Source organism: Ranitomeya imitator, chromosome 2 (assembly GCF_032444005.1).
Source record: "Ranitomeya imitator isolate aRanImi1 chromosome 2, aRanImi1.pri, whole genome shotgun sequence".
NCBI classification, from domain to species: domain Eukaryota; kingdom Metazoa; phylum Chordata; class Amphibia; order Anura; family Dendrobatidae; genus Ranitomeya; species Ranitomeya imitator.
The window spans coordinates 586,785,096-586,811,789 of NC_091283.1; the positions used below are offsets into that span (position 1 = coordinate 586,785,096).

The window sequence follows — 26,694 nt, forward strand, 5'->3', positions numbered from 1 at the left end:
TGAATAAATATTTGCAATTGGAATGTTTCATGGATATCTAGAATATGGTAATTTAGTGTTTTTTTAAGCAGTGTACATATACCTTCCACCTACGACCTAAATTTGGCACCCCGGTAAGCCTTAATAATCAGAAGAAAGCCTCTCTCACTCACAGTGCTTATTTTACCATCAGGATTACTCGGGCATTCCGGTTTAATATGTACCAGGCTCATCTGGTCCAAGATCTATTTTACATGTATGCAAAAATGTAAACAGCGGTGTCAAATGTGCTCGTAGACAACCAAAGAAGCGTACTTTCGCCTTCTGCCAGTAGATGGGGACAGAGACCAGTTTTCCAATGCCTTATTGCAGAGGTGCCACTGCCTATACAATGTATAGTATACAGCATTTGGCTGTTATCCTAAGTCATATTGGACGACTTGTTAAAGGGTTGATTGTGACTTGTAGGATCGCTACAGGTGGCGCTATAGAGTTTTAAGTCCTCTTTTTCTCAGAAGAGGCAATTTGCATAGTATACAGCAGACGTCCAGTAATTTAGTCTAGCCCTGGCCCTTCATGGATGTAGAATTTTATAGTGTTGCCTGATTTCAAAAGAGTTTGCATGGCTAGAAATAAAAACCAGAAGCCATGTGTCCTCCTTTCATCTTTATTTACCGTACCATTATTAAGCATATTATTGCTATGGACATAAAAAGCAGTAGTGCCAGTGTTAATAAAGTAAACAGACCAGGTTCTGTCCCCGACAAAGCCATGCCAGTGTGGTACAGTTTGCTGCCAGTTGGTTTGACCTAAAGCAGAGCCGACAACTGAAACATAAGAGATGCAGTGAGAAAGTTCCAGGTAGACGTCCCCATTATAGAAGTTTGAGTGATTCCATGGCATCCTTTAACAAGGTTTAACCATATTCTGCATGTAAGGAAAAGCCTGGTCCCCATATAGAATAACCCTTCACTTTCTCATCAAATGACACTAAAATAAGGAAATCACTCCAATACTACAAAACAGATCTACATACAGTGTATCCAGGCTAGTATTCACAATACAAAGCTCTCCCCTCACACTCAAGTGGTATATAACCATTAAAAACATGTATATACACACACATTTATCAATAATGTAGGCAGAGCTATAAGATTGGCACCTTATAGGAGGGAACCATATACCACCCTCTGACCTGAACCAGCTGCTCAAGCCAGGATTATGGAAAAGCCGGAACAGGTACGTGTAATGCTTTCACGGTCGCCTATCTCCCTCCATGATTGGCAATAAAAATCCCATACCTTTCCCATCCCTGAGAAATTGAGAGAACCCATAAAATACTGGCATTGCCCACAGTGTTGCCAGTGCTATAACACTGGGTCAGTCATGAAGCTCCCATAGAGCCATACCAAAATGCATCCGTACCAGAATAAAAGTCCTGCTCAGATTATTTTAGAGTGGGATGATTATAAAAGGCTATGCTTGAATTCAAACTAGTCAATCACAACCAAAAATAAAATTAAATAAAAAGGATCTGCTTCCGAGGAAGAGATACGATCCACGTATGCCTAGTGCAGGGCCTGAGGGGCAGTGCATGATGCGGGGGTTCACAGACCACCTAAGAACGTCTGTCAGACCCCGCACAAGGTATAGAGAGTATAAGAGCCTGAAGGTTCACTCTAAGCAGTAAATATACACGATGAGTAATAGCCGATCTACAAATGTAACAGTTACATAAAGGCCCACTGGGTTATTACACACCATTTCCTTTCAGAGTTTCTCACTAAAAAACAACTACAAGGAAAAAAAAGAGGAAAGGCTGCCATGATAGAAATGCTCTTTAGACATTGCAAGAGAGTAAAGTAGTCCGGGCATGTTATGAGATGGACCCTATTGAGGGTTCATTCGGATACAGTAATTATGGAGGTGGTGTAGTCATTTTATTATCAAAAACGTAGCGCAACAGTCTCTCCCCCGTCTTGAGGATGGAAGACAGAAGTGGGACTTTGGTCCTCGAGATTAGTATTTTGGAAGACCCCATAACCTTCCCACGACTGAATACAAAAAGCATTGACTCTAGTAATCAAGATCAAAAATCTTGCACTTTGCTCTTGGATGAGTAGATGGTGTGCCCTCCTGAGCAAATTATTTACAGTGTCTAAGTCTTCTGAGACAAGACGAGCAGTGGAACAATTACTTCCATGTACGTAGGGTGAATTACCCAAGATCTGCCCAAGTACCGTTGTCTTATATAGAAGATAGATAAACGTATCAGTAGGCAACGTCAGAAGCAGCAGAGTTCTCAATACATGACCGACAAGCAATGGAGAACACAAGACACTCTGCCACAGATACAAGATGGACGTAGAACATTAACCGAGCAGAGAGCGCTCCATCTTCTGTAACGTCCGTTTAGTGTCATCAGATTCCTGACAAGAAAATGAACATCAGGCCTGGATAATATTGCATCTGTGTCTTGTAGAGGTTTGTCTGCCAAAACTTGATAGGGCTTGCCCTGAAGTCATGATCATTTCCCATCTCTCCTAAAGGTTGTCCCCCGGTTGGTACTGAGGTTCCGTGGCAGTGAAATAGTCTTCCAAGAAGGCTTGCAGGTATTCAAATGTTGGACGCTCTTCTGGGTCTTTCCTCCAGCACTGCAACATCAGATCATGGAGGGACTCTGGGCAATCTGGAGGACATGGCATTCGATACCCACGCTCTACTTGATCTAGTACCTCTCGGTTCACCATTCCTGATGACATCAGAATAAGAAGATTAGATAGGGGAAACTATTAGGGGAAACTATTAGGGAAGGAAACAACAAACACTGTTCATACTCACCGGGGTATGGGACCCTTCCTTTTGTGGTGAGCTCAGTCAGGAGGATTCCAAAGGACCAGACGTCAGATTTAATGGTGAATCGTCCATATAATGCAGCTTCTGGGGCCGTCCACTTAATGGGAAACTTGGCACCTATCAGACATTTCAGTACAAATACTTATGTATGGTTCTAAGACATTCATCTACCTGTTTCTGATAAGAGTTCTAGAATAAAAACAGCAAAGTAATCCCCACCCCCTCTCAGCATTACCAGCACACCTGCCTATTCCCAGTCATACATATGGAAGAAGCACATTACTGACTCATGTCACTTGAGTCATCTAAAAGGTACATGATTCATTCTGTTTCAATTCTGTGGGAGGAGCGGGGGAATTTCTAAGGACTAATTTAAGGCCCCAATTATTCAGGACTTGTGTTTTGCACCAAATTCATTGAATGGCGTGTACCTCCTAAAGAATATAGCGCATTTTACTGCTGCCATGTACTCCGGTCAGGGAAAGAAGTACATTCTGTCATAATTTACACCGCTCTCCTGACGAAGCTCCACTCACTTTTCAAACAGCTGCCGGGAATAGCATAAAAGCTGACAAAATTCACCAAATTTCTGGTGAATTTTGTTTAAGGAGTCTGCATTTAACCTCTTTCCATATTTGCGCATTCATTTATTCAACCCCTTCTTCCATGAGCCATAACATTTTACATTTTCCATTAATATATCCGTGTGAGGGCCAAGTTGTACCATCCATTTTAAAATCAAGTAAAGTACTAAAAAGCAGGAAAAAAAAAATACCAAAAGCAGCAAAATAGCGTTAAAAAAAAAAAAAAATTGAATTCTGCAATTTGTTTTTGGGAGGTTGGATTTACAGCTTTCATTGCACAGTAAAAATGTCCTGACAATATGATTCTCAAGGCTGGTACGATTACGGCGATATCAAACATGTACAGTTATATTTAAGTGGTGGAAAAAAATGTCACTGGTGTCATTTTCCGAGACCCCGTCAGGTTACCAATTTTCGGTTGATGGAGCTGTGTGAAGGATTGATTTTTACCTTCATCTGCTGGCAAAGATGCGGGCTCAGGTCCTGAGCCTGCATCAAAGTCAGGGAGTTAGCATATGACATAACTGTACATCATACGTCATTAAAGGGTTAAGGGCCTATTGTTAAAAGCAAACTTACATTCTATATAATTTACATTATATAGGCCAAGTCCACATGTCAAAAAGTTATAACAAGCACCAAATACATTGCTCTAGTGTGCCAAGGAGGTATTGTGCAAGGCCTATGCAAAATTGTATCAGATATGCAAAATTTCAATTAACAACAACCACTAAAGGTACCTTCACACTGAGCAACTTTTGAACGATAGTGATCTGTGACGTTGCAGCGTCCTGGATAGCGATCTCATTGTGTTTGACACGCAGCAGCGATCAGGATCCTGCTGTGACATCGCTGGTCGGAGCTAGAAGGCCAGAACTTTATTTCGTCGCAGGATCACCCGCTGTCATCGCTGGATCGGCGTGTGTGACGCCGATCCAGCGATGTGTTCACTTGTAACCAGGGTAAACATCGGGTTACTAAGCGCAGGGCCGCGCTTAGTAACCCGATATTTACCCTGGTTACCATTGTAAAAGTAAAAAAAAAAAAAAAAAAAACACAACATACTCACATTCCAGTGTCTCTCACGTCCCTCGCCATCAGCTTCCCGCACTGACTGTGAGCGCCGGCCGTAAAGCACAGCGGTGACGTCACCGCTGTGCTCTGCTTTACGGCCGGTGCTGACACAGTTAGTGCGGGAAGCTGACGGCGAGGGACGTGAGAGACAATGGAATGTATGTTGTGGGTTTTTTTACATTTACAATGGTAACCAGGGTAAACATCGGGTTACTAAGCGCGGCCCTGCGCTTAGTAACCCGATGTTTACCCTGGTTACCCGGGGACTTCGGCATCGTTGGTCGCTGGAGAGCTGTCTGTGTGACAGCTCTCCAGCGACCACACAACGACTTACCAACTATCACGGCCAGGTCGTATCGCTGGTCGTGATCGTTGGTAAGTCGTTTAGTGTAACGGTACCTTAACTCTCCTTTACAGTAACTTTGATTTGCATAACTGATAGTGATCAAGTCCATGCTTAATCGTTCTCACCAATAAATATAATGGGGCTGTCCACACTACTGAACAACCCCTTAAAATGAAGCATACCGTTAACAAGAACAAAAAAAAAAAACCTGCTCCGCTCTCAGCACGGTGTCCAGCAGGTCATGTGACGTAGACCGTATCGTGACCGAGGCAATGTTCACATTTTTGTCCAATTGGAAGAAGCACATAGATATGAGGGCTGAACCAATCAGTATCTATTGATTGGCTGCATCAGTCACATGACCTTGATTGTCAGGATAGCAAAGGGCTGGGAACAGAGCAGCAGTGCTGGTCCAGAAGGCAAGTATAGATTTAAAACAAAAAAACTTTAATGGAGCACCCTCGTTTTGTGTATTGGGGCAGGCGAGATCTGAGTGGCGTGCCCATAATCACCTGTACTACACCCGCTTGAATGTGGCCTGAGGCCCAGTTTCCACACCAAGTGAAAGGTAGGCGATTCTAAACTAGTTTACCTGTTTGGTGAATATTTCCGATACAACTATGAACATCTGTACTAGAAATAATGGTACCAAAATGGATCAGACAGAAAATTTTGATCCATCTCAATAATGACCTTCAAAAACTAGCTCATAATACTGGTAGTATGAATTTATGAAAATAGACGTATATAAGGTTAAAAAAGGCTGATTAATTTGCATATGGCTACCTTAAAGATAACGCAGAGAAAGACCTGTGCCAATGAGCCGCTGACCGGACCGCACCGTGCATCCATTGTGTTCGCCGCCTTACACTTACTGAGAATGTTGATTAAACAGAACACAGCGGGCTCGGCATAATAAAGAATAACCAGTCACTGCCAATAAGCAAGCCGTCCTATGTAATTACACGGAGTGTGTATATAATTACAAGTAGACTGGAATGAATTGTGATTCTGGGTATGTGGAGATACCTTGCCGGGCTGTGTATTCATTATCTTCAATTAGTCGTGCCAGTCCAAAGTCAGCCACTTTACACACAAGGTTTTCTCCTACTAGGATGTTGGCAGCTCGGAGGTCACGATGCACGTAGTTCATCCGTTCTACATAGGCCATGCCAGATGCAATCTGTTACAAAACGGGGGAGGGGAATGTATGCGTTAGATGCAAACAGAAGACATGGATTGGCTCATGTGAAGTTACCAGACATACCTGTGCAGACATGTCTACAAGCTGAGGAAGCCTGAGGTAGCTGCCCATATCACTCTTCAAGAAGTCCAAGAGGCTGCCTGAGAGCACAGACATGGAAGTGGTAAGACACTGGATAAACGCTCTGCCATACAACAAGGAGCAATACCTATGTAGTTGGGCAATACCAACCTTTACTCATGTACTCTGTAACAATGTAGATGGGCTCTTCTGACACTACGGCATACAGCTGGACAAGCTTCTCATGCCGTAGCTTCTTCATAACTTGGGCTTCCTGGAGGAACGCTTCAGGGGACATAGTTCCAGGCTTGAGTGTTTTTATGGCCACCCGTGTGGTTCCATTCCAAGTACCTAACAGCAAGACAAATCTACAGTGTCAAATGATGGCACTAGATCAACATCTACTCACATTGAGTACAGAGAAACACAATAGTCTTTCGGCACATTCAAAGATTTTGAATGCCATGGGTGAAAGGGGGATATTCCCAAAGATGATGTATAGTTACTACATACTGAATAGTAGGGGGTCTCCAACAATAAACCCCAACCAATCACTAGAATGAAGTGACCAAAGCCTCTTCAGCTTTATTTAGGCATATTAAAGATCCCAATCAACCATTGTGCAATGACCGACAGCAAGAGCGTTCCTGCTCAGCATCAGGTCTGGATTGTGCTATGCAGAGAAATATACTCATGATCTTGAGGGTCCTGGCAGTACACTTATGACATACCATATAGAACTGGATAAAATCCAGTACTCACCCATCCATACTTCTCCAAAGCAACCCTGTCCCAGTTTTAGCTCCAGACGTAAAGAATCCCTTGGAATTTCCCATGCATCCTTGGCGAGTCCCTGAGTCTGGGGCTTGGATGTGGGACACACATTAGTCAGTCGGTGACACAGGCCATCTGCATGTTCTAAACACAATAAAAAAATGAGAGAGCATTTATAAAAATGTTCTGTATGCTTCAGTAACATGCAGAAACCTTCTACCTTCCATCTACCGGATATCACAATAGTCCTTTTAAACCACTCAGTAACTCATCCCAAATGGACTAGTTAGAAAAGACTAATGATCTACTAAGGCCTTAATGCAGTGTTTCTCAACTCCAGTCCTCAAGACCCCACAACAGGTCATGTTTTCAGGATTTCTTTAGTATTGCATAGGCGATGGAATTCATGCTTGAGCAGGTGATGAAATTATCACCAGTGCAATACTAAGGATATCCTGAAAACATGACCTGTTGTGTGGTCTTGAGGACTGGAGTTAAGAAACACTGCCTTAATGGAATCTTCCACAGGTCAGAGGCCTCCGAACAGGTGATAGATCCATCTAGGTCCTCTAAAGTCTATTTCAAGGCTAGGTTCACACATTTTGGTCTCTGTTTTTTGCTGTGGTTTCAAAACATTACAGTAAAAAATGAATGCACACCCAGCTTAAAATGTATCTAGAGGAACTCAAAGAAAACAAAATATCCCATGAGCCACATGCTAATAAGCAGGTTAATGCCCGCTGAGTGTTCCAGGAAGCCCTACAAGTGGCACTATTCTGCTCTAAGGTCGCTATTAAAGGGGAAGGTGCCACCATTTTATGTTTGTATTAATTATTGATTATTAAAACAATATTAAATTCACTGTTTTAGCTTCTTCTTTTTTTTTTTGCAGCCACATGGAACAGCCATTTGTATTTGCTGGTGTGCAACGACACTTACACACCTCAAATACGACAAGCCCTGTACATAGAGGTCTTCAGTCACTGTGCAACTACATCTCCTACACTGTGGCATGGGCACACCTCCTGGGCTGTCTAGGTCACAGCTGTGGAAGGAGATCGGCTGAATTTTTGTGAAGCATAAAGGGTATGCTGCTTGCTATACTATCCCCCTGTCACTGTTTAGTTAGGATGAGTTGATTATCGGTTGCGGGGTGTGGTAATCACAGTCTGACATCACTAGTACAATACAAGGCTGAAGATCACCACTAATCGGAGTGTTTAAAGCACAGCAGAGAAATCACACTGCTGTGCTCTGAACACACCGATTCAGCTCTGCAGAGCTGTGTATTTAATGCCCATCATAGTGACCATGTGGGCCCATTATGCTGTACAGAGCACTATGTGGGGCCCTTATACTGTATGGTGCATTATATGGGGCCCACTTTACCATATGGAGATTACCGTATTTTGCGGTTTAGAAGACGAACCAGATTATAAGACGCACCCCAAATTTTGAGGAGAAAAATAAGAAAAAAAACAACTCTTTTAATAAAACTAGGGGTGGTGGCTGCGGTGAAGCAGGGTCCCTACTGGTGTTTGGTGGTGCAGGCCGCAGTGGAGCAGGATGTTCGGTGGTGCGGGGGCTCTGCCGACATTTTGTGAAAGCCCAGAGCCCCCGCACTGTTTACTATGTGGTGGACTCCAGGAAAATGGCTGCTGAGGCGGCGCATGCGCAGATGGAGATTTTGGCGCTGAGATCTCATCTCCCGAGATCTCCATCTGCAGCCATTTTCCTGAAAACATCGCATAGAGGCAGGCGTGGATGGAGATCTCGGCTTTTCTCCATTTGCGCCAAGTGAGAAGCTGGACCCCGAAAGAAGAATGGTGGCTGCCATATGGCGCCGCCGCAGGGCTACTGCTTGCCGCCATAGAGATGCCCACCCTTCCCAGAGCCGAGCATCTAATGCCCATTAAATTACACCACCGCTCCCATAGAAATAGACAGAGCGAGGTCACACATTTCTGAAGGAGTAGTAGTGTAATGCATGACATCGCTATATCTACTTCTATGGGAGCAGTAGTGTAATGTACACAGCGAGGGACATTACACCACTGCTTCCATAGAAGTGAATAAAGTGGGATCACACAACATACATTAGATGCTGTGTATCTATACCATCCTATGTGATATACACCGATGATCCCTAGATCCAATTTCATTGGATCGCGTATCTAAGTGCAGCACGTGATACACTGCATGTATCTAACCCCAGCTTATGATAGTTGGTGCTGCTCGCTCTAACAGAATCAGAGCTGCCGGCAGTTCTCGGTGACACTGTACTTGTCAGTATCACTTAGCGGTCACCATCAAAATGGCTCCTCACTGTGATCCTAAACTTCATCCTTTTGCAAACACCCAGAAGGGGAGGAGAGGAGCGATGTCAAACATGTGAGCAGATCCAGCCCACATTTACTGCAGTGGTAACGTGAGCGAGCAGTACACTAGGTTTTCATGGCAAATCTCAGCAGCTACTCCTAGTGTTTAAAAGTGGTCAGTATCAAACCTTTTAATTAAGTAAAATCTCCAAAATAATTTTAAAACAAAATATATTTTATTTACTTGTTAAATTAAAACATTAATACTTTAGATTTTTTTTAAATTGTTGGGAAAAAAAAAAAATGGTTGCACCTTCCCTTTAAACCTCCTTTGTTGACTAACAATGCAGGCACAGGCTCTGCAATAAAGGGCACACTGATCCCACACACCTAGCCACTGCAAGTAAGGGCACAATGGAGGGGTTAGAGTAGTTTTACTATAGAATACACCAGACACTCCAGGGTTTCGCGAAGACACTGCTGACAATTGCCTGTATTTTACATGCAGAGCTTGAAATGTTACAACTTCATTTTCACTTTTTTGACGTAGCAGGTCAGACAAGCTAAACTCCACAAGACCCGTGTACAGTTGTCACCAGTTTTTTTTTTTTTTTGTTTTTTTTTAGGGGGGGGGAAGCTACACCATAATCTATCACAAATAGGGTATGTGCACACATTCCGGATTATTCGCCTATTTTTCGCGTTTTTTCGGCGTCTTTCAGCCACAAAAACGCTTAAAAACGCATACATTAAGCATCCCATCATTTTAAATTGTTTCCGCAATTTTTGTGCACGTTGCGTTTTTTTTTCCTGCAAAAAAACGTGTTCATTCATTTTGCGGATTTTATGCGGATTTTCCACTATATTATTGCATTGGGAACCTCGGGGAAAAATCTACACAAAAAACGCGTGCAGAATTCCTGCGGAAAACCTCAGGATTTTCTCAGGAAATTTCTGCATACTTTCCGGACGTGTGCACATACCCTTAATCTATGGCAGAAGATAGTCATAATTTACACATTGGAAATACCACCGGTTGTCGAACTACAGAAGTACAAAAAGGAAGTGGTAAGCATTGGATGACCTCTCTTCTGCTCATGACGGTGTTGAGAAATAAACACCAACATATCCTATTCCAAAAACACAGAGGAAAAACACAAATGCCATCCAAGTGTGAAGCAATTACCACCCTACAGCATTTCTTTTTTAGTGTGTCTGGAGATATCGGGATGGAGGAACAAATATTTCTTTATATCCACTTCAAAGGCAACAGAAGACCAAAGGGTGCTGTGGAAGAACGTCTCTTTAGATGTGAACTAGCAATGAGCTCACATAAAAGACAATAGGGGAAAGCAACTAAACTATTCCACTGAACCAAGACAACCCGCCAGAAATCTTCATCCAGAGTGTCACCTTCCTGACCACAAGACTAGACACAATTTATAAACCATGTTCGGTACCTCCAGGACAAGGCTCAAAACAAACTTCACTAAAGTTCCTCCTGCAAACTAACACCAAATGTTTTTCTTCCTTTTTAAAATCTTAAAGTTGGCAAAGGACAATTTCATTAGTTTGACACAACGATTACAAATTGCACCAGAATTCGGGCCCATTTAGTACATCTCCCCCAATATGTTTTTCTAGCCTATGTATTAGGCATTCTGCTAGACCACCTTCTATTGCCACCTATGCGCCCCATGTTCCCATGTTGGTCTTACTGCTGTAATAAGCCACCAGTTGCTGAAGGTTGCTAAACTGAGTTCGAGACGTAATATAGAAACCACCGCTGTCCAATTTCCGGATCTTGTAATGTTTCACGTTTAGACCACGGTTGGGATCATAGTCGGAGACAGAGAGACAATAGGCACCTGCAGATACAAGAATATTCCACACAGGAATACAAGTAGTGTTAATAAGATAGGTCAATACACAAGATACGTGAATCATAACATTTAACACATCACAAGTATCACACTTTAACCATTAGGTTGTCACCTCATCTTCACCATTCACACTATGTAACCATGTCACACTGCATACTTCTAGCCTTCAGCACTGGCTCTTCACGCCACAGAAGAACCATCCCACTGGTTTTAGGACTTTCAATCACAAACTGCTGCAGCTCTGACAAACAGAACATATTTGGCTGAGGTCCCAGTTCTAGTATAAGTGAGCACTGGGACCTGAAGAATGACAACATTGGGAGGTGCCAGGAAGAAAACCCACAGTTACATTATTCAAAATAAGTTTTCAATCCAGGTTAGAGTCACTTATTACATGGCCTCTCATATCCTCAGATAACAGGCAAAAGTTCCTGTTGCAAAATATAATGTATATTCTTGTTTTACTGACAAACCAAAAGGATTTTTTACAGGATCAAAAATGATGCTGAGAAGGCTTAATTTTTAAATTACTATTTGGCATCTGTGTTCTCTAAAAAAGCAATTGTAACATCAACTGATCTTCGCGGTGTCATCGAAGGAATAAGAGAATCCACACTATCTATAAACAGAGAGATGGTGAGAGAATACTTAGCTACTTTAAATGTATTTAAATTTCCTGTCCCAGATGAATTACATCCTAGGGTACTGAAAGTTAGAGGAAATGGCAGAACCACTAGCCAGAATCTTTGACAAATCCTGTAGAAAAGGAGAAGTCCCAGAAGATTGTAGAAAGTCAAATATTGTCCCTATCCTCAAAATAGGAAAGAAGATGGAGACAGGAAATTACAGGCCAGTGAGTCTTACTTCTATGATTAAGTACAAAGAAAGAAAAAAGCCAGCTCACCGATATGTGCAAGGAGCACGGAACTTCGTCCTGACTCAACGTAGTGCAAATCCAAGTAAAAGAGAAAAATGTTCCAGCTTCTTGATAAAATGTAAAACTTTAATCCATCATATAAAATAGTAGAAGACACACTCCTGGGACAATGCCATATCACAAGTGAAGAAAGCTACGCGTTTCGACCATACGGTCTTTGACAAAGACCGTATGGTCGAAACGCGTAGCTTTCTTCACTTGTGATATGTCATTGTCCCAGGAGTGTGTCTTCTACTATTTTATATGATGGATTAAAGTTTTACATTTTATCAAGAAGCTGGAACAGTTTTCTCTTTTACTTGGTCTTACTTCTATACCAGGAAAGATCTTTGAACAAATTATTACACCACTATAATCATGTATGGAAAAAGTGTGTGTGAAAAGATGTCCTGTGCAGACCCATCCTAAAAGCCATGTTAGGCCTCTTTCACACGTCAGTGTCTCCGGTACGTGTAGTGACAGTTTTCTCACGTACCGGAGACACTGACATACGTAGACCCATTCAAATGAATGGGTCTATGCACGTCTCCGTGTTTTCACGGACCGTGTGTCCGTGTTGAAAACACGGAGACATGTCCGTTTTTCTCCGGCAGCACGGTCCGCAAAGCGTCCCGCACACGTGCACACGGAGAACAGTGTGCAGTCTCCTTCATGTGCACGTACCGCCCACAGGAGAGACAGTGCTACAGTAAGCACTGTCCCCCCCCCGCGTATGGTGCTGAAGCCGGTATTCATCCCTTCTTCCCAGCAGCGTTCGCTGGAGAGAAGGAATGAAAATTTTTTTTTTCTTTTCCCTTAAAAATAAAAGTTTGTGCGTCCCCCCCCGCCTCCCATCCCCTGTGCGCCCCCGCTTGCCAAGAAATACTCACCGACACCCAGCTCCAGTGATGTCTCCTCTCAGCGCTGGCAGCAGGCCCTGTGTGAGCGGTCACGTGGTCCCGCTCATTACAGTGAGGAATATGCGCATATGTGTCGGGGAGTATTTCCTGGCAAGCGGGGGGACGCACAAACTTTATTTTTAAGGGAAAAGAATAAAAAAAAAAAATGTTCATTCCTTCTCTCCAGCGAACGCTGCTGGGGAGAAGGGATAAATACCGGCTTCAGCACCGCACGCAGGGGACAGCGCTTAACTGTAGCGCTGTCTCCTGCATGGCCCGTGTGGTCCTCAGTCGGCACACGGCTGCCGCACGTGTGCCACACTGATGTGCTACGTGAGCACACGGACACGGATAATTCCGGTACCGGAATTATCTGGACGTGTGAAAGAGGCCTTACATGGGATGATTCACCTGTTTAGAAGACTTTTAAAGGAGTACTGATTGACTTCATGGATCAACAACAGATAAATCAGAACAAAATAAAAAGCTCCATGTCTCTGGAACAAAAGAAAACACCTGAATACTCAGGGCGGCAAGAGGAATAAAATAAGAGCACTTTTTTTTTTTTTTTTTTTTTAACCTAGTGACATTTTTTTTAGGCTAGGTTACCACAATGAAATTTGATGTTGCAGCATTTCTCCACCTATTTTGTGCTACTTTCCTTTTTTTTTTTCATTGTCGTATTAGTTTTTTTTTTTTTTTTACCACCACATTGTTCACGAGATCTCTGGGGATCCCAGCAGTTGGACCTCAGGAATTAACATATCCCTTATATTTTGGAAAAGAGACAACCTCTTTAACAATGTCTGGACATTTGAAGGATGTTAGACTGGGTTCAGGTTCTTTTGTGTGAAACTATTAACCTCAAACGGTAAAGTTGAAGAGTCATACTGACATCATAAGTATAAAAAATAAACAAAATCCAAAATATATTATAAATATGAATATCCAAAAACAGCAAAACATACTGCATTTTATATTTTCGTTCATATATTGTTCTCCTCAATATTATAGGAGTACATGAACAACACAAGTTTGGGGATTTTTTGGCATGGTGCACTATTTGAGCACATTGCTTGTGTCATCAGAAGCCAGTTGTAATAGAGTTCTGGAGTTTTCTTTAAGACCATAAAGCTGGAATATAAGATAACGTAATACTACTTATCTTCTGAATGATGCATTTCCATCTACTCAATCACACATATATATGGTAGGATGATACAGTGGATATAGCAGAGTCCAGACTAGGTTCTGAACAATATTAATGGCAGCTGAAAAAAAAAAAAAAAAAAAAAAACACAAGAGCAGCGTCTCCATGCATCTCATTTATTACAGCCATTTTCGCTCCTTAATTGCCTTAAAGAATCAATACCTAAAATGTGATCACTAATTGCTCATACGGCCCGTTACTGGGGTTATTACTTTGGTTATTTAGGAGTTCTTCTCTTACTGTGATCTTCCCACACAGTGAGAACAGGAACGTCAGAAAGATATAGTGCGTGGAAAAGGAGAATAAAAATGTATTGTGACAAATGCAGTAAACCGGTGCGAGGTGAAGAACGGCCCACAAATAGATACACAGGAGAGCCCGAGCAGTCGGTGGGCACTGTCAAATCTACTCCCCTTCTAAGAGGAGAAATCAAAGTAAAATAGGGTAACAGCACGAGACGGAGTCGAGATTCCTGAAGAATCAGACGAAGCAAACTGTTGTACGAGGATGAGAGGGAATAGCCGGTGGCTTCATGTCAGCCTCAGCCTCCCATTACCGCACCATGAAAAGGAATATATTCGGGCTGAAACTGCACATAGTCTCCCCCTAGCTCCATGCACAAGAGGGAAACAGGAAAGAGGAGCCCTGAGGCCGCGAGCAAACACATCGCTTCTAGTTGCTACGGGTAACATGGATATTCATCTCACTGACCCACTTACTGTTGATCCCCCCTCTTATACGAAATGTGCCCCCTCCCTGTTCTGCCAGAGGCAGACCTGACAGAAGGGTGGTGAGGAAAGAGAAGCCGAGGATGAAATGTGTGAAGGAGGAACCAGAGATTACACATCTCCACTTGTTTTCCAGGATTCTCCGTGCATTTACCACAGCTGCCTCCTTTCTTCCCCAATCCCACACACACAACCTCCACTGTTCAAAGTTAGCAATAAAAAATAATCTCCCCTCCCTCCCAGGTCTCAAATAATACAAGATCCAGCACTGGGGTTCAGTCATCGTCCTCCTCACAGCTGAATATGAAAGAGCCTACGGCGTTCTTAAGAATGCCCGTTTCACGATAACCTTTCAAACCACGTGTGAAAAGATTGTCTGCGCAGTGCAAAAGATTATCGTTCTCGGCAGACGTCCTGTGTAAAGAGGATTCCGCACTGCCAAGAACAATGGCAGCCGATGTGCACTGAGCTATTACAGAGCGTTTACTTTGGTCTGTCTGCGTGAACTGGCTAGTAGAAGTTTACCGATCAGTGGCCATGTAACGCACACATTGGCAGTCCCTCGTCATCTGTCCAGATCAGCAAGTGTCACTCATTCACCTTTCCTATTAAACATTGGCACAAATAATGACTCGCAGTTATGAAGCTTTTTGAATACACTCCCCAAAATGTAGCCCTTATTTATGTTCCTACTACATGTACAGTGGTGCACTTTACCTTTGGTGGTCTCACTCTCTCGCACCAGGAACGTTCCTCGTGGATTCTCTTGGTTCAGCAGCAGTCGTTCAGACTCTCTACGGGTAATCTTGCCCAAGTACCACCTGCAGGGGAGTATAGTTAATGTCACTAAATTTGGTGGGACTTAACCAGAGAGGTTAGCATATACCAAATTCTAGGAGAATAATAGTGGACAGAAAAGGACTATAAAAGAGTGAGAAGCAAGACGATAAAGTGAAGCTCTTTAATGTTCTAGTAAACTGGTACAGATGATCCAACGACCGCCATAAACCACTAGAACTAAGAAGAAGTGGTCAAAAATACACCCTGTCACTCCATTCAATATCTACAGCTAAAGGTCTCCATCACCCTTGTCAGTCCTATCATCTCTCTGGAGTGAGAACTGCTTGAACTGGACTCCTATTTTGGGTTCAAATAGTGAGACACTAATTGTCATACATAGAATGCTAGAGTTGGAAGGAATCTCCTGGGTCATCATGTCCAACCCCCTGCTCAAAGCAGGAGTCACTAAATCATCCCAGACAGATGTCTGTCCAGCCTCTGTTTGAAGACTTCCACTGAATGAGAACTCACCACCTCTCGTGTCAGCCTGTTCCACTCATTGATCACCCTGTCAAAAAAGTTTCTTCTAATATCTAATCGAATACATTTAGCTCTTATCGGTCTTTGGAAGGATAATTCCTATTAAGAAACAAATCTTGACACTGTTATACCGTATACTGGACCCTCAGGCCCTGCACGAACTCAACAGTGAATCAGTTTTGCTTGGAGTGCTCCTTTAAATGGTTGAAATGACATATACTGTAAAATCATAAAAATAAATTCCCTTCTGCACGGATAACCCACAGAGCGACAAATAATGACCCATAGTAAGAAAACTATCTCAAGAGGGTTCAACAAGAAGACAACTAAGGACAATGTTATGCTCCCTATGACATGTCACCACTGATAAACTGAAGGTCTCCAATAACAGCATATTAAAGGGAACCTGTCAGCAGGATTGTGCACAGTAACCTACAGACAGTGTCAGGTCGGCGCCATTATACTGATTACAATGACACCTTGGTTGATGAAATCCATCTTGTGGTTGCTGTATATTTTCAGTGTTGAGTTAATGATATGCTCGCGCTCCGGGGCGGCCTGTGGGGGGGTCTTCATGAGGTGGTCTGATTAACTATTCATGTGTATGGCTTCTGACAGGTCACTGATCCATAACTGACCTGCCCCTAGTTTACATAAATATTATATTTACATACTGAAAAAAAAAAAAAAAATTCTGCAGGCAGGTGCCAGCCGTGTCACCAGCTCTGCAGCATAAACGGATGTGTACTGTGCATATAATTATTATGGTTGAGGCTATCCTGATATTAAAAAAAAAAAATCCATTTAAAAATGGTGCCCGCTGTGCCTGCGCAGTAGCAGCTATCTGTGTATATAGAGGTGAGCCGATAGCTGCTACTGTGCATGCGCCGCCATCTTGGAGGATTTTTTTTTCCTCTAGCAAGATGGCGCCGCCGGCGCCTGCACAGTAGCAGCTATCGGATCACCTCTATACACACCGATAGCTGCTACTGTGTGTGCATGTGCCGGCGACACCATCTTGGAGGATTTTTTTTTCCCCTCTAGCAAGATGGCACTGCCAGCACCTGCACAATAGCAGCTATTGGATCACCTCTATATACACCAATAGCTGCTATTATGGAGGTGTGGCAGGCACATTTTCAAATGGATGTTATCTTAATATCAGGATAACCTCAACCATAATAGTTATATACACATTACACATGCGATTATGCTGCAGCGCTGGTGACATGGCTGGTGCCTGCCCGCAGAAGGGTTTTCTTTTTTTTTCCCCCAGCATGTACATATAATATTCATTAGGTAACAAAGGGTGCAGGTCACTGAGGTGTCACTGACCTGTCAGAAGCTATACTGGTGAATACCTAATAAGAAACCACATGGAGACCCCCCACAGGCTGCCCGGAGCATGGGCATATCATTAACACAAAACTGAAAATAAAGATTAAACAACAACCACAAGACGGATGTCATCAACCAAGGTGTCATTGTAATTAGTATAACGGCGCCAACCTGACACTGTCTGTAGGTTACTGCGCAAAAGGGAATCTGTCAGCAGGTTTTTGCTACATAAGAAAATGACGTGATGTAGGCAAAGAAGCGGAATCCAACATTGTACAACTTAGCTTACTGGGTGCAGCCATTGTGACAATCTGAGCGTTTAAATTTAGAGCCAACGCCACCTACACAGTGTTCAAAATCCAAAGACAGCGGGGTGCTTAGTTGCCTGACTAGTCCAGCGCTGTTAATCTGTTAGTGATAAATCCTTCACATTAAGTAACCCATCCGATTTCTGTGTTTCAGCCTCGATCCCCTGCTGCCTTTAGATTACATAGCAAAATACTGCTGATAGATTCACTTTAAAAAAAAAACCAGGCAATTTATGACAATATTACCATATTTAAATGGCCTGAAAAGACAACACTTAGCTTGAAAAGGCAAACTAAAGAAAAATAAGAGCACTGAGCATACATGTAAGGGAGGGTGGTAGACAGTAGGGACTGCCATTCATCTCTCAACTACTCACTCTTCGGCCTGGATGGAGTCAGAAGGAGCCACATAGTTGCTGGGAATATAGCCCGTCTGTCCTGAGCTCAGTGAACGAGCCAGCCACCAGTCACCTTCCCTGCAGGACAGAAAACTTTAGTTCTATACATGGCTTTCAAAAATGCTTACAGGACATATAATGAACAGACTGGATCATGCAGTAGCCATCTAGCCACATACCTGATGTCTGGTCTCCTGTGGTGCAGCATGTGAGAGAAAGAAACACGGGATCATACATGGTGACAGAGAAGCAGCGCAAGATTGTGAAAGAGCGCCCAGCATGAGCCAAAAAGACGACCAAATGATTAGAAAGGAAAAGCTAACACTAACAGATAAGACTGGAATTTAGGCAAAAAAAAAAAAAACAATTGAAAAAAAAAAGAAAAAAGTATGGGTTTATTCCCACGGTCAGTAAACGCTGCGGGTTGGAGCTCCGTACATGCGCAGCATCCAAATGTTACATCATAGTGGATGGGATTTTATGAAAACCCATCTCCACCATGCGTCCACAGATACCTCCGGCTTCCCTGCGGAGACGCACATGCGGTGCGTCTTTATAGACTGCAGCATGTCTATTTATCTTGCGGAGATGCTCAGCAGTCTCCGCAAGATAGATTTCCCGTACAATGTACTGGCTGCAAAGATTCCGCATGGTTCAATGAGCATACGGAATCACCTGCGTTCAAAAGCCGGCAGCGTTTTGGACGGAGCGTGTATCTGCTGCGTCCAAAGTGCTGCCGATTCCTGACAGTGGGCACATACCCTAATATTCCTCAAGCAAATGTTAAAAGGCAATGTCAACCTTGCAACAATTATTTGTTCTTATTTATTTTGAAAAAAAAAAAAAAAAAAAGAAGCAGCTTTCCAGATTGTAATCGAGAATTTTCTATAGCAGACCTGTATGCTTCCAAGAAGACACCACACAAAGAAATCCTCAGTACCCAGATTCTGCATTTATATGCTACTTCCCAATTCTCATGAACATGCTCTTTGGAAGTTACGAAAAGTGAGAACATGAGACTAAAGGATCAGAATACTTAGAGCTTGTTTGCAGTCTGTTAACCATGGAGACAGTTCTACATAGGAGATGTACACACAATTCTAGGTTTTTGCTGAAGATTATCTGCTAAAGCTTTCTATTTATTTATTTTTTTTAACGATCACTAATTCGAGTGATATTACGGAAAAATATTGTGAAGCTGGAAATAGAGATATATATATATATATATATATATATATATATATATATATATATATATATATATATATATATATATATATAATTTTTTTGAGGGCGTCATTGATGAAGGCATTTAAATGGATAATTAAAAAAAACATTTTCTTAAGTATAATTAACCCATTCCAGCCTTTTTCCCTCCGCTGGACATGGCTGTTCATGGCACGATCTATAGTCTTGATTGACACCATTCATTTTAACATAAACCGTACTGAAGAACGGGGGGGAAATAACATTTCAAGTGGGGTGAAATTGTGAAAAACTCAGAAACTTTTGGGGGTTTTGTTTTCACAGAGTTAATTGTGAAATAAAATTATCTGATAACATTCTACAATTACAACACCACCAAACAAATTAAGGGGAAAAAAACAGTTATACAAGTGGTGAAAAAAAATTCTGAACTATGTGAGAGAAAAAACAGCCACCATAGTCTGTATTCAACAGATTTTTTATGTCGCTGGAGTATTTATCAATTCCATTTTGTGGAACATACGACAAAATCAACTGCTTTTTAATTTTATGGGGTGGATGCAGACGCTGAAAACTGGAAATGCTGGAGTTTCCATTTTTCTTTTAATGGAGACTATGTTACAAGTTTTTTGCTTTTTTTTTTTTTTTAAATATTTTGATAAATTTGGTTTGTATGGACAAGGCCATACAAAATATGATAATTTTAAATTACCGGTAATTTATTTTTTACTTATTGGCAGACGGCATTCAATATACATGTTTTTTTCAAGAGGAATGTATATGGTATATTTTTTTTTCTTTAATTTGTAAACTATTTTTAAAATTATACTTTTTTTTTTTTTTTTTTAGTCTCCCAATCACTCGATCGCTTTGTGTTTTAGAATGCAACACCTCAGCAATTTTTATTACATATTGCAAAACTTATCGAGTGCGTCGAGGTAGTTTAGGGGGGGAGCACCAGAACGGTTTCTAGATGCAATAGTGCCATGTAAAGCCCTGCTCTTTGCAGTTGGCAGCAGGAGCCAGATGTGTAACAACCGCCAACTGCCCAGTATGGAGCTTTTGAGCTCGCGCCACACATTCGCTCCCAAAATGATATACCAATAACATGTGGCCTGCTATACAGCCAGTGATTGTCTGCAGTGGTCACACGTCCACGCCAGGATCTCATCGCTGCGGCAGGAAGTACAGAGACAGGTGGGGAGGAGGCACCTTTCTGCCATAAACATGCAGGCTCAACCTGGTCAAGTGTCCATGTTTATTTCTAACTGAGAAAGGAGACTAAGCCATAGGAACAAATGGTCGGGCATGTTCATATCCAACATGTCCAATCCTTCTTCCCCCTCAAGTCAATAGCTACATATAGGTTTGTCAATGGCTGAAGTGATGAGTGTCCCCTCCATGAATACAGTAGAATTACCATATGGCGCAGAAGAGCACTCCTGTCAACACTGCACCTTACTTACATGTGCTGGCAGGAATATACCAGAGATGGTCTTAAATAACAATCCACTTCCATAGGGCTATTCTAGGAAACACTATTTTAGCAACAGTATCACTAACATAATGCAGCAGGGGGCATCACATTTCTGTCAGGGCCCATAATGTGCAACATATTCACACCGCTCGCAATCAAAGATGTGCGATTCCGCTCATAATAAAGAAAAATATTATATATACACTGTATATATTTATTAGTAACAGTAGGCTTCTCATCTGAGGGTGCTGCATAGGAAGAAAAACTCCCATGCTGAGAAAGCAGAGGAACTCCCAAAAATTAGAAATGGTATGAAACACATCAATATATAAAAAAAAAAAAAAAAAAAAAAAAAAAAAAAAAACTTAAAAGGATTCAAACCATGAGATTCTTTGAGGGAATCTGTCAGCAGGTTTTTACTATGAAATCTCAGAGCTGCATGATGTAGTGGCAGAGAGCCTGATTCCAGCAATGTATCACTTACTGGTCTGCCTGGTGCAGTTTTGATAGAATCCCCGTTTTCTCTGCTGTAGATGTAGCAGTGCTCAGAATGTTGAGCTCGGTGTAACCCCGCCCATCGTGAAAGGCAGCTTAGGGTGCTGTAGGCACTCGTTCAGTGGCTCCATCAGGGATCAAGTGCGAACCCTGTGTAACATGGGATTCATGCCTATGTGCCGACAGCGCCATAGACAATAATGGTGCCGACGTAGTAGACTGCGTCTGGGTGTCAGTGGATGTACAAGCACAAAAATGATGCATGACAGAGCGCATGTTTGTCGGCACCATTATGGGTTATGGCCTCACCGGCGCATACTCCCGAATCCGGTTTTGCGGGGAAGGGTTGGTTTGGACACAATCCCAGAGCCACTGAACAGGTGCCTGAGCGCAGTGTGAAAGCACCCTTACTGTATACAGTGTACAGTGTCAGCATGCTGCTAATCAGTATCAGTGGTGGTGGCAGGGTTACACTAGACACCTGGGCTGGCAGTGATAATCTCCTGCTGATAAATCACTGATTGCACTGAAACTACAGCAAGCTACTGGGCAAGTATCATCCCTGCCCCTACATCATGCTGCACTCAGATTAATACTCAAAAACTTACTGACAGATTCCATTTCATCAAAGCAATGTCTCAAAGAAAAAAAAAAAAAAACTCCACCAAACAGGTTTGAGAAATTGCCGATTAAGAACCTTACGTTCCAAAACACGAAGGCCGGGCTCCTAGGATCTACTCACACTTTTTTCTATGCTATTTTTAAAGCATATGAAATAAAAATATATATATATTATTTCCATTGTGGTGCTGCTGGAAACAATCTGTAGTTTTTGGAACATACAGGCAGTATATGCTGTGCGGTAAATAAGAACTCATGCTCATCAGTGCATCAGCGAGCCTGCCGCAAGAGGACGGGAAGCGAATATATTAGGGAATTGCCAGACAAGCAATTATTAGGGCAGAACTATCTGAAGAATACACTATTAACGATAAAATACAAGAAAGTTGCTGATTATTTTTGGAACCTGGATGAAAAGCATATAAGAAAAAATATAAAGTAGCCAGAGAAATGTTAATGCTGCCACTCTGCGTAGTCTAGAGGTCTTCTAAATAATGAGGCCAAACATGATCCACTCACGTGTTGTTGACGATTTGTAGTCTGTCCCCCTTCTTGAAAGATAAGTCTGTTTCTGTCCGAGACTCATAATCATAAAGGGCTACAAAGGTGGTGACGCCCCCTACAGAGAGAAGAAGAGAATGGAGTGTGAAAAGACAGTAATTTAATATACCTGGCTTATAAGCCCCACCAAAACAAGTCAGTAACGACAGAACTCGTTAGTACAAGAAATGACCCAGATACAACCGATGGCGCAGATTCCAGTGGTTGGGACATAATACAATTGATTCTCTAAAGATGGTCACTAACTTTTATTGTTACACCTATGCCCAACTTCAGTCCAGTAAAAACCTGGAGATTCAGGTTTAAATACAGTTAAAGGAACACGAACACTGAAAAGAAAAAAAAAAATAGAAAGGATACAAGAAAACAGCAAAAAAATCCCAACAGTCTTAGAAAATCTGCAGAGAATACAGAAGTTATTCCTACTAACTGGTCTCATTTTTAAGCAACATAAGCTAAGAGCGGGGGCTTAGCCAAGGGGGTTCGGTCTTGTGACTTTTGTGTCTCACTATAGAGGGGGGAGGCTCCTGCTGCAGCTAGATGTTTTCGTGAGAAGAATAAATATATGAAAATATCCAGTACTCACCTTCACGACCAAGATTTAGAAAAGCACTGATGTATGTGCCCTGAACACTGTAGCCCCCCAAATTTGTATTTAAATTATTAATATTTGCATGCACGCTATGCCTGGCGAAGATTTAAGTCCCCATCAACCCGAAATACATTACAAGGACTTTTTATTGTATTTTGATAGGTCTAATAAATTTACTTTCCAAGTATTCTGTATTTAGAGGGTCACTGCTGGAGCAACAAGGATTGATAGGCAGACAGACAAACACCTTCAATATGGATGCCAAGGCTATAAGACCCCAAGGGAGCGGATCCAGGAAGGGGGTAAGACGATGTGAACCCACTATTCGCAACAGTCGCACAAGCCACCATTCCTTAGTTTTAGTAAGGATACTTTCTTATTCATTGTATTGTATTATTGATGTGTTCATACTGGGACATGCCACAGTTTGGACGATCTTTGAACAGAGACAGCGTCAGATTGTTTTAGAGCTAACTGGGTCCCTAGGTGTAATGGTCAACACCCAGTGATCAAAGACCTCCTCCTTACACCAGGGGAGACTGTAAATGAGCCCTGGGGACGCGAGTGCAGACACCGCTGGAGCGGCGCCAGGAAGGGAGGGGAGCATAGGTATTTTTATTTTACTGAGCAAACACTCCAATTGAGAAGGGGCTGTCAGCAGTGGACAACCCTTTTAAGGGCTCCTTTCCATTTGCGAAAAACACATCCGTGTCCCGCATGTGAAAACCAAGCTATGGCGCCGGCACTTGGGAGCGGAGAGTGCGGCTGCATAGTAATACATGGAGCTGCCAAAGTGCCGGCGCCAGAGCTTGGTTTTCACATGCAAGACACGGACGTTTATCTCGCAAGTGAAAGGGAGCCCCAAGTGTCATGTTGTGAACGTTATAACATTGAAAATAAGTGCCAGCTGGGTGTAAACCACATAAAGTATGTGGGCGTGGAAATGTTTTGATTGGCCAGTATGAATTGTATGGTATATGCCCAATCAGATGAAAGGAAATTATGCATTTGTATTTTCAGGGGTGGACAAAACTTTGGAATGGAGGGGCACAGAAGAAAAAAGAAAACCTCTTCCAGAATCAGTGGAGCAGCACTAACTGGAGGAGCTCCACAGTTTACAAAAACACCCCCAAAAACGGAAAGGTTCCCTTTAAGCAAGAGGATATTTATAAACAAACTTTTAGTGATTTGAAACATTTAACAAAATTGCTCTTATTCATAGTGGTACTGATCCTGAACAGTAATGCAGGCAGTTTTGGAGGGGATTATCCTAGAGACATAATGAATTGCAAATAACACACCAGTGAATCATTAATAGACGCTTTGTACATATTTACAACTAAATCACCATAATCGGCTACTTGTTTCCCCTTTCCCTCAGCTGATTACCAGACCAGGGCTGTAGTGCAGACATGCAGACAGGCCTTATAGGATATGTAGTAGCAGGACACACTACCTTCTCCTCACAACCTCTGTATCCATCTGGTATTTCATATGTTTCAAGCACTGTAAACAGTACACTACATTTTTGGGTTGTACTTTATCAAATATGCTTTCCCCAAAGACCTTTACTGCCCAAACAGGAAGTGTCCCATCAGTGGGAACCTGTCAGTCAGATTTATGTTACACTGATCAAAACGATACCTGGGGTGAAGAGGTGAAGAAATCAGTTGTGTGGTTCTTGTGTAATCAGGGTTAGAAGTTTTCAGCTAATGATATGCCCGTGCTTCGGAGCAGGACTGTAAGCAGAGTCTTATGTTCCTGCTCTAAGTCAGAGAAACCAAGGAAAGACCAGCCCACTGACAACCACGAAGCACAAACATGCTCCTCATCAGAGACAGAATGTTTGTGCTTCGGGGTGTCCTGTGGGCAGGTCTTTCCTTGGTTTCTCTGGCTTAGAGCAGGAAGATAAGACTCTGCCTACAGTTCCACCCCAGGGCATGGGAATCTCATTAACTGAAAACTTCTAACACTGATTGCACAAGAACCACAAGACTGACTTAGTCAGTCCAGGTATCATTTTAATCAGTGTAACACTGCCAACCTGACAGTGGCTGTAGTATACTGAGCAAAATCCTGCGGACAGGTTCACTTTAAATGAAAAGGGGCATCAACAGTGTGCAATGTATTTAATAGAGAACAGTAGAACTGAACGGTCTTCTTACAAACACGTTAGCATCTGCAGCTCTGCTGTATTGCAACAATACTGCAATCCTGTGTGCATGTCAGATGGAAGCTGAGAGGAACCTGCCAATGTGTCAGGTATAATCACACACAGCTCTGCACTGAGACCAGAAGAGCAGAGAGCGGCCATTACATCTCTCACACTGGTAACCATTACATCTCTCACACTGGTAACTCCCCCTTTTATTTATAATCTCTGCGGCAGATTCTCATATAGATCAGTTTTGGCCCATAGCCCTGAACAGCTAGTTTACATATAAGAAAAACTAGATTTCTCTGCAATAAGACATCAGATCACAGTAAGCTGGATAAAATGATACCTTGTTATCTATGAACTACAAGTCCACAGAGACGGCTTAGGAGGGTTCATCCTACAGACAGATTCCCTTTCATGAATTGTATTAAAAGGGTTTTCCACTATAAGGCGACAGCTTTTATCACCTCCACTGTCCATTACAAGATAAAACCTACAACATACCTCCTGGACCTGAGCTGTTAAAAAGGGAATATCAAGTAGGGGACAATTCTATTAGTACTATTAAGTAGAGACAAGTCAGATAAGACAAAATTCAAAGTCACTTGTTCACACAGATTTTTCTATGAAATTCGATCAGCTGAGAAGTTATTCTATACAATACAGAGGCAATGTGCCTCTGGAGTCTCTCCAAGTCTCAGAGCATAATAAAAACAAAATGATAAACAAAAATTTATACTCCCCCCTACACTCGCCTCATCTACGGCTCAGTGCTCACTCTGGGTCAGGGCTTCCTGCCACAAGTAGGCCCCGATGCATGTGCAGTCAACTCCTCGCAGCCGGAAGCCCCGGCCTAGAGTAAACGCTGGGTCAGAGATGCAATGCAAGAGGCATGGATGACCGGGAAAGGAGCAGAGGCGTACAGAGAGGTGACCTGTGAGGAGAGGATGGCTTTTTTTATTTGTTGCTTTTTCTTCTTCTTAACCTTTTGCCGGCTCGTACTGTTTGGCAAAATTGTGGACACAATAGGTCTCCATTTCGCCGAATTCCCGTGAAGCAAATTACAAGAAATCCATATTCTCCAGAATGTAGATCTTTGTAAAATTCAAGAAGGATTCGCTCATCTCTATTAAGCTTTACATTTTAGAAACCAGCTAACCCCTTTAAAATTTCAGAGGTTTGCAGTCTATAGCCTCATTAAAAATACTTAAAGAAGCTGTTCACTACTTGGACAACTTGTCATACCCCTCGCTTGGCCCCGATAAAATACTAAAGCCTATACTTCCCTCCCGTGCTGACGCTGTTCCCATAGTTGCTCTCTCCAGGGCTCTCGTGCGGTGTTGACACGTGACACTGGCTCCCAATCAGCAGCGGCGTCACATTCCCGAC

The 26,694-nt window shown here is 42.4% G+C and overlaps 1 protein-coding gene across 1 annotated transcript in view; it reads right to left on the reverse strand.

The window, feature by feature from the left end:
- Positions 1–632: 632 nt before the first annotated feature.
- The window catches only part of SRC (SRC proto-oncogene, non-receptor tyrosine kinase), a 52,619-nt gene continuing 26,557 nt past the window's right edge, over positions 633–26,694 (reverse strand). Inside the window, exons 3-12 of the mRNA XM_069752285.1 lie at positions 22,514–22,613; positions 18,175–18,273; positions 15,549–15,652; positions 10,914–11,063; positions 6,866–7,021; positions 6,275–6,454; positions 6,107–6,183; positions 5,869–6,022; positions 2,821–2,952; positions 633–2,731 (exon numbers count right to left, since the gene is read on the reverse strand). Coding sequence (XP_069608386.1) covers positions 2,523–2,731; positions 2,821–2,952; positions 5,869–6,022; positions 6,107–6,183; positions 6,275–6,454; positions 6,866–7,021; positions 10,914–11,063; positions 15,549–15,652; positions 18,175–18,273; positions 22,514–22,613 — 1,361 coding nt within the window. The 3' untranslated portion in view covers positions 633–2,522. The remainder of the gene's footprint in view (positions 2,732–2,820; positions 2,953–5,868; positions 6,023–6,106; positions 6,184–6,274; positions 6,455–6,865; positions 7,022–10,913; positions 11,064–15,548; positions 15,653–18,174; positions 18,274–22,513; positions 22,614–26,694) is intronic.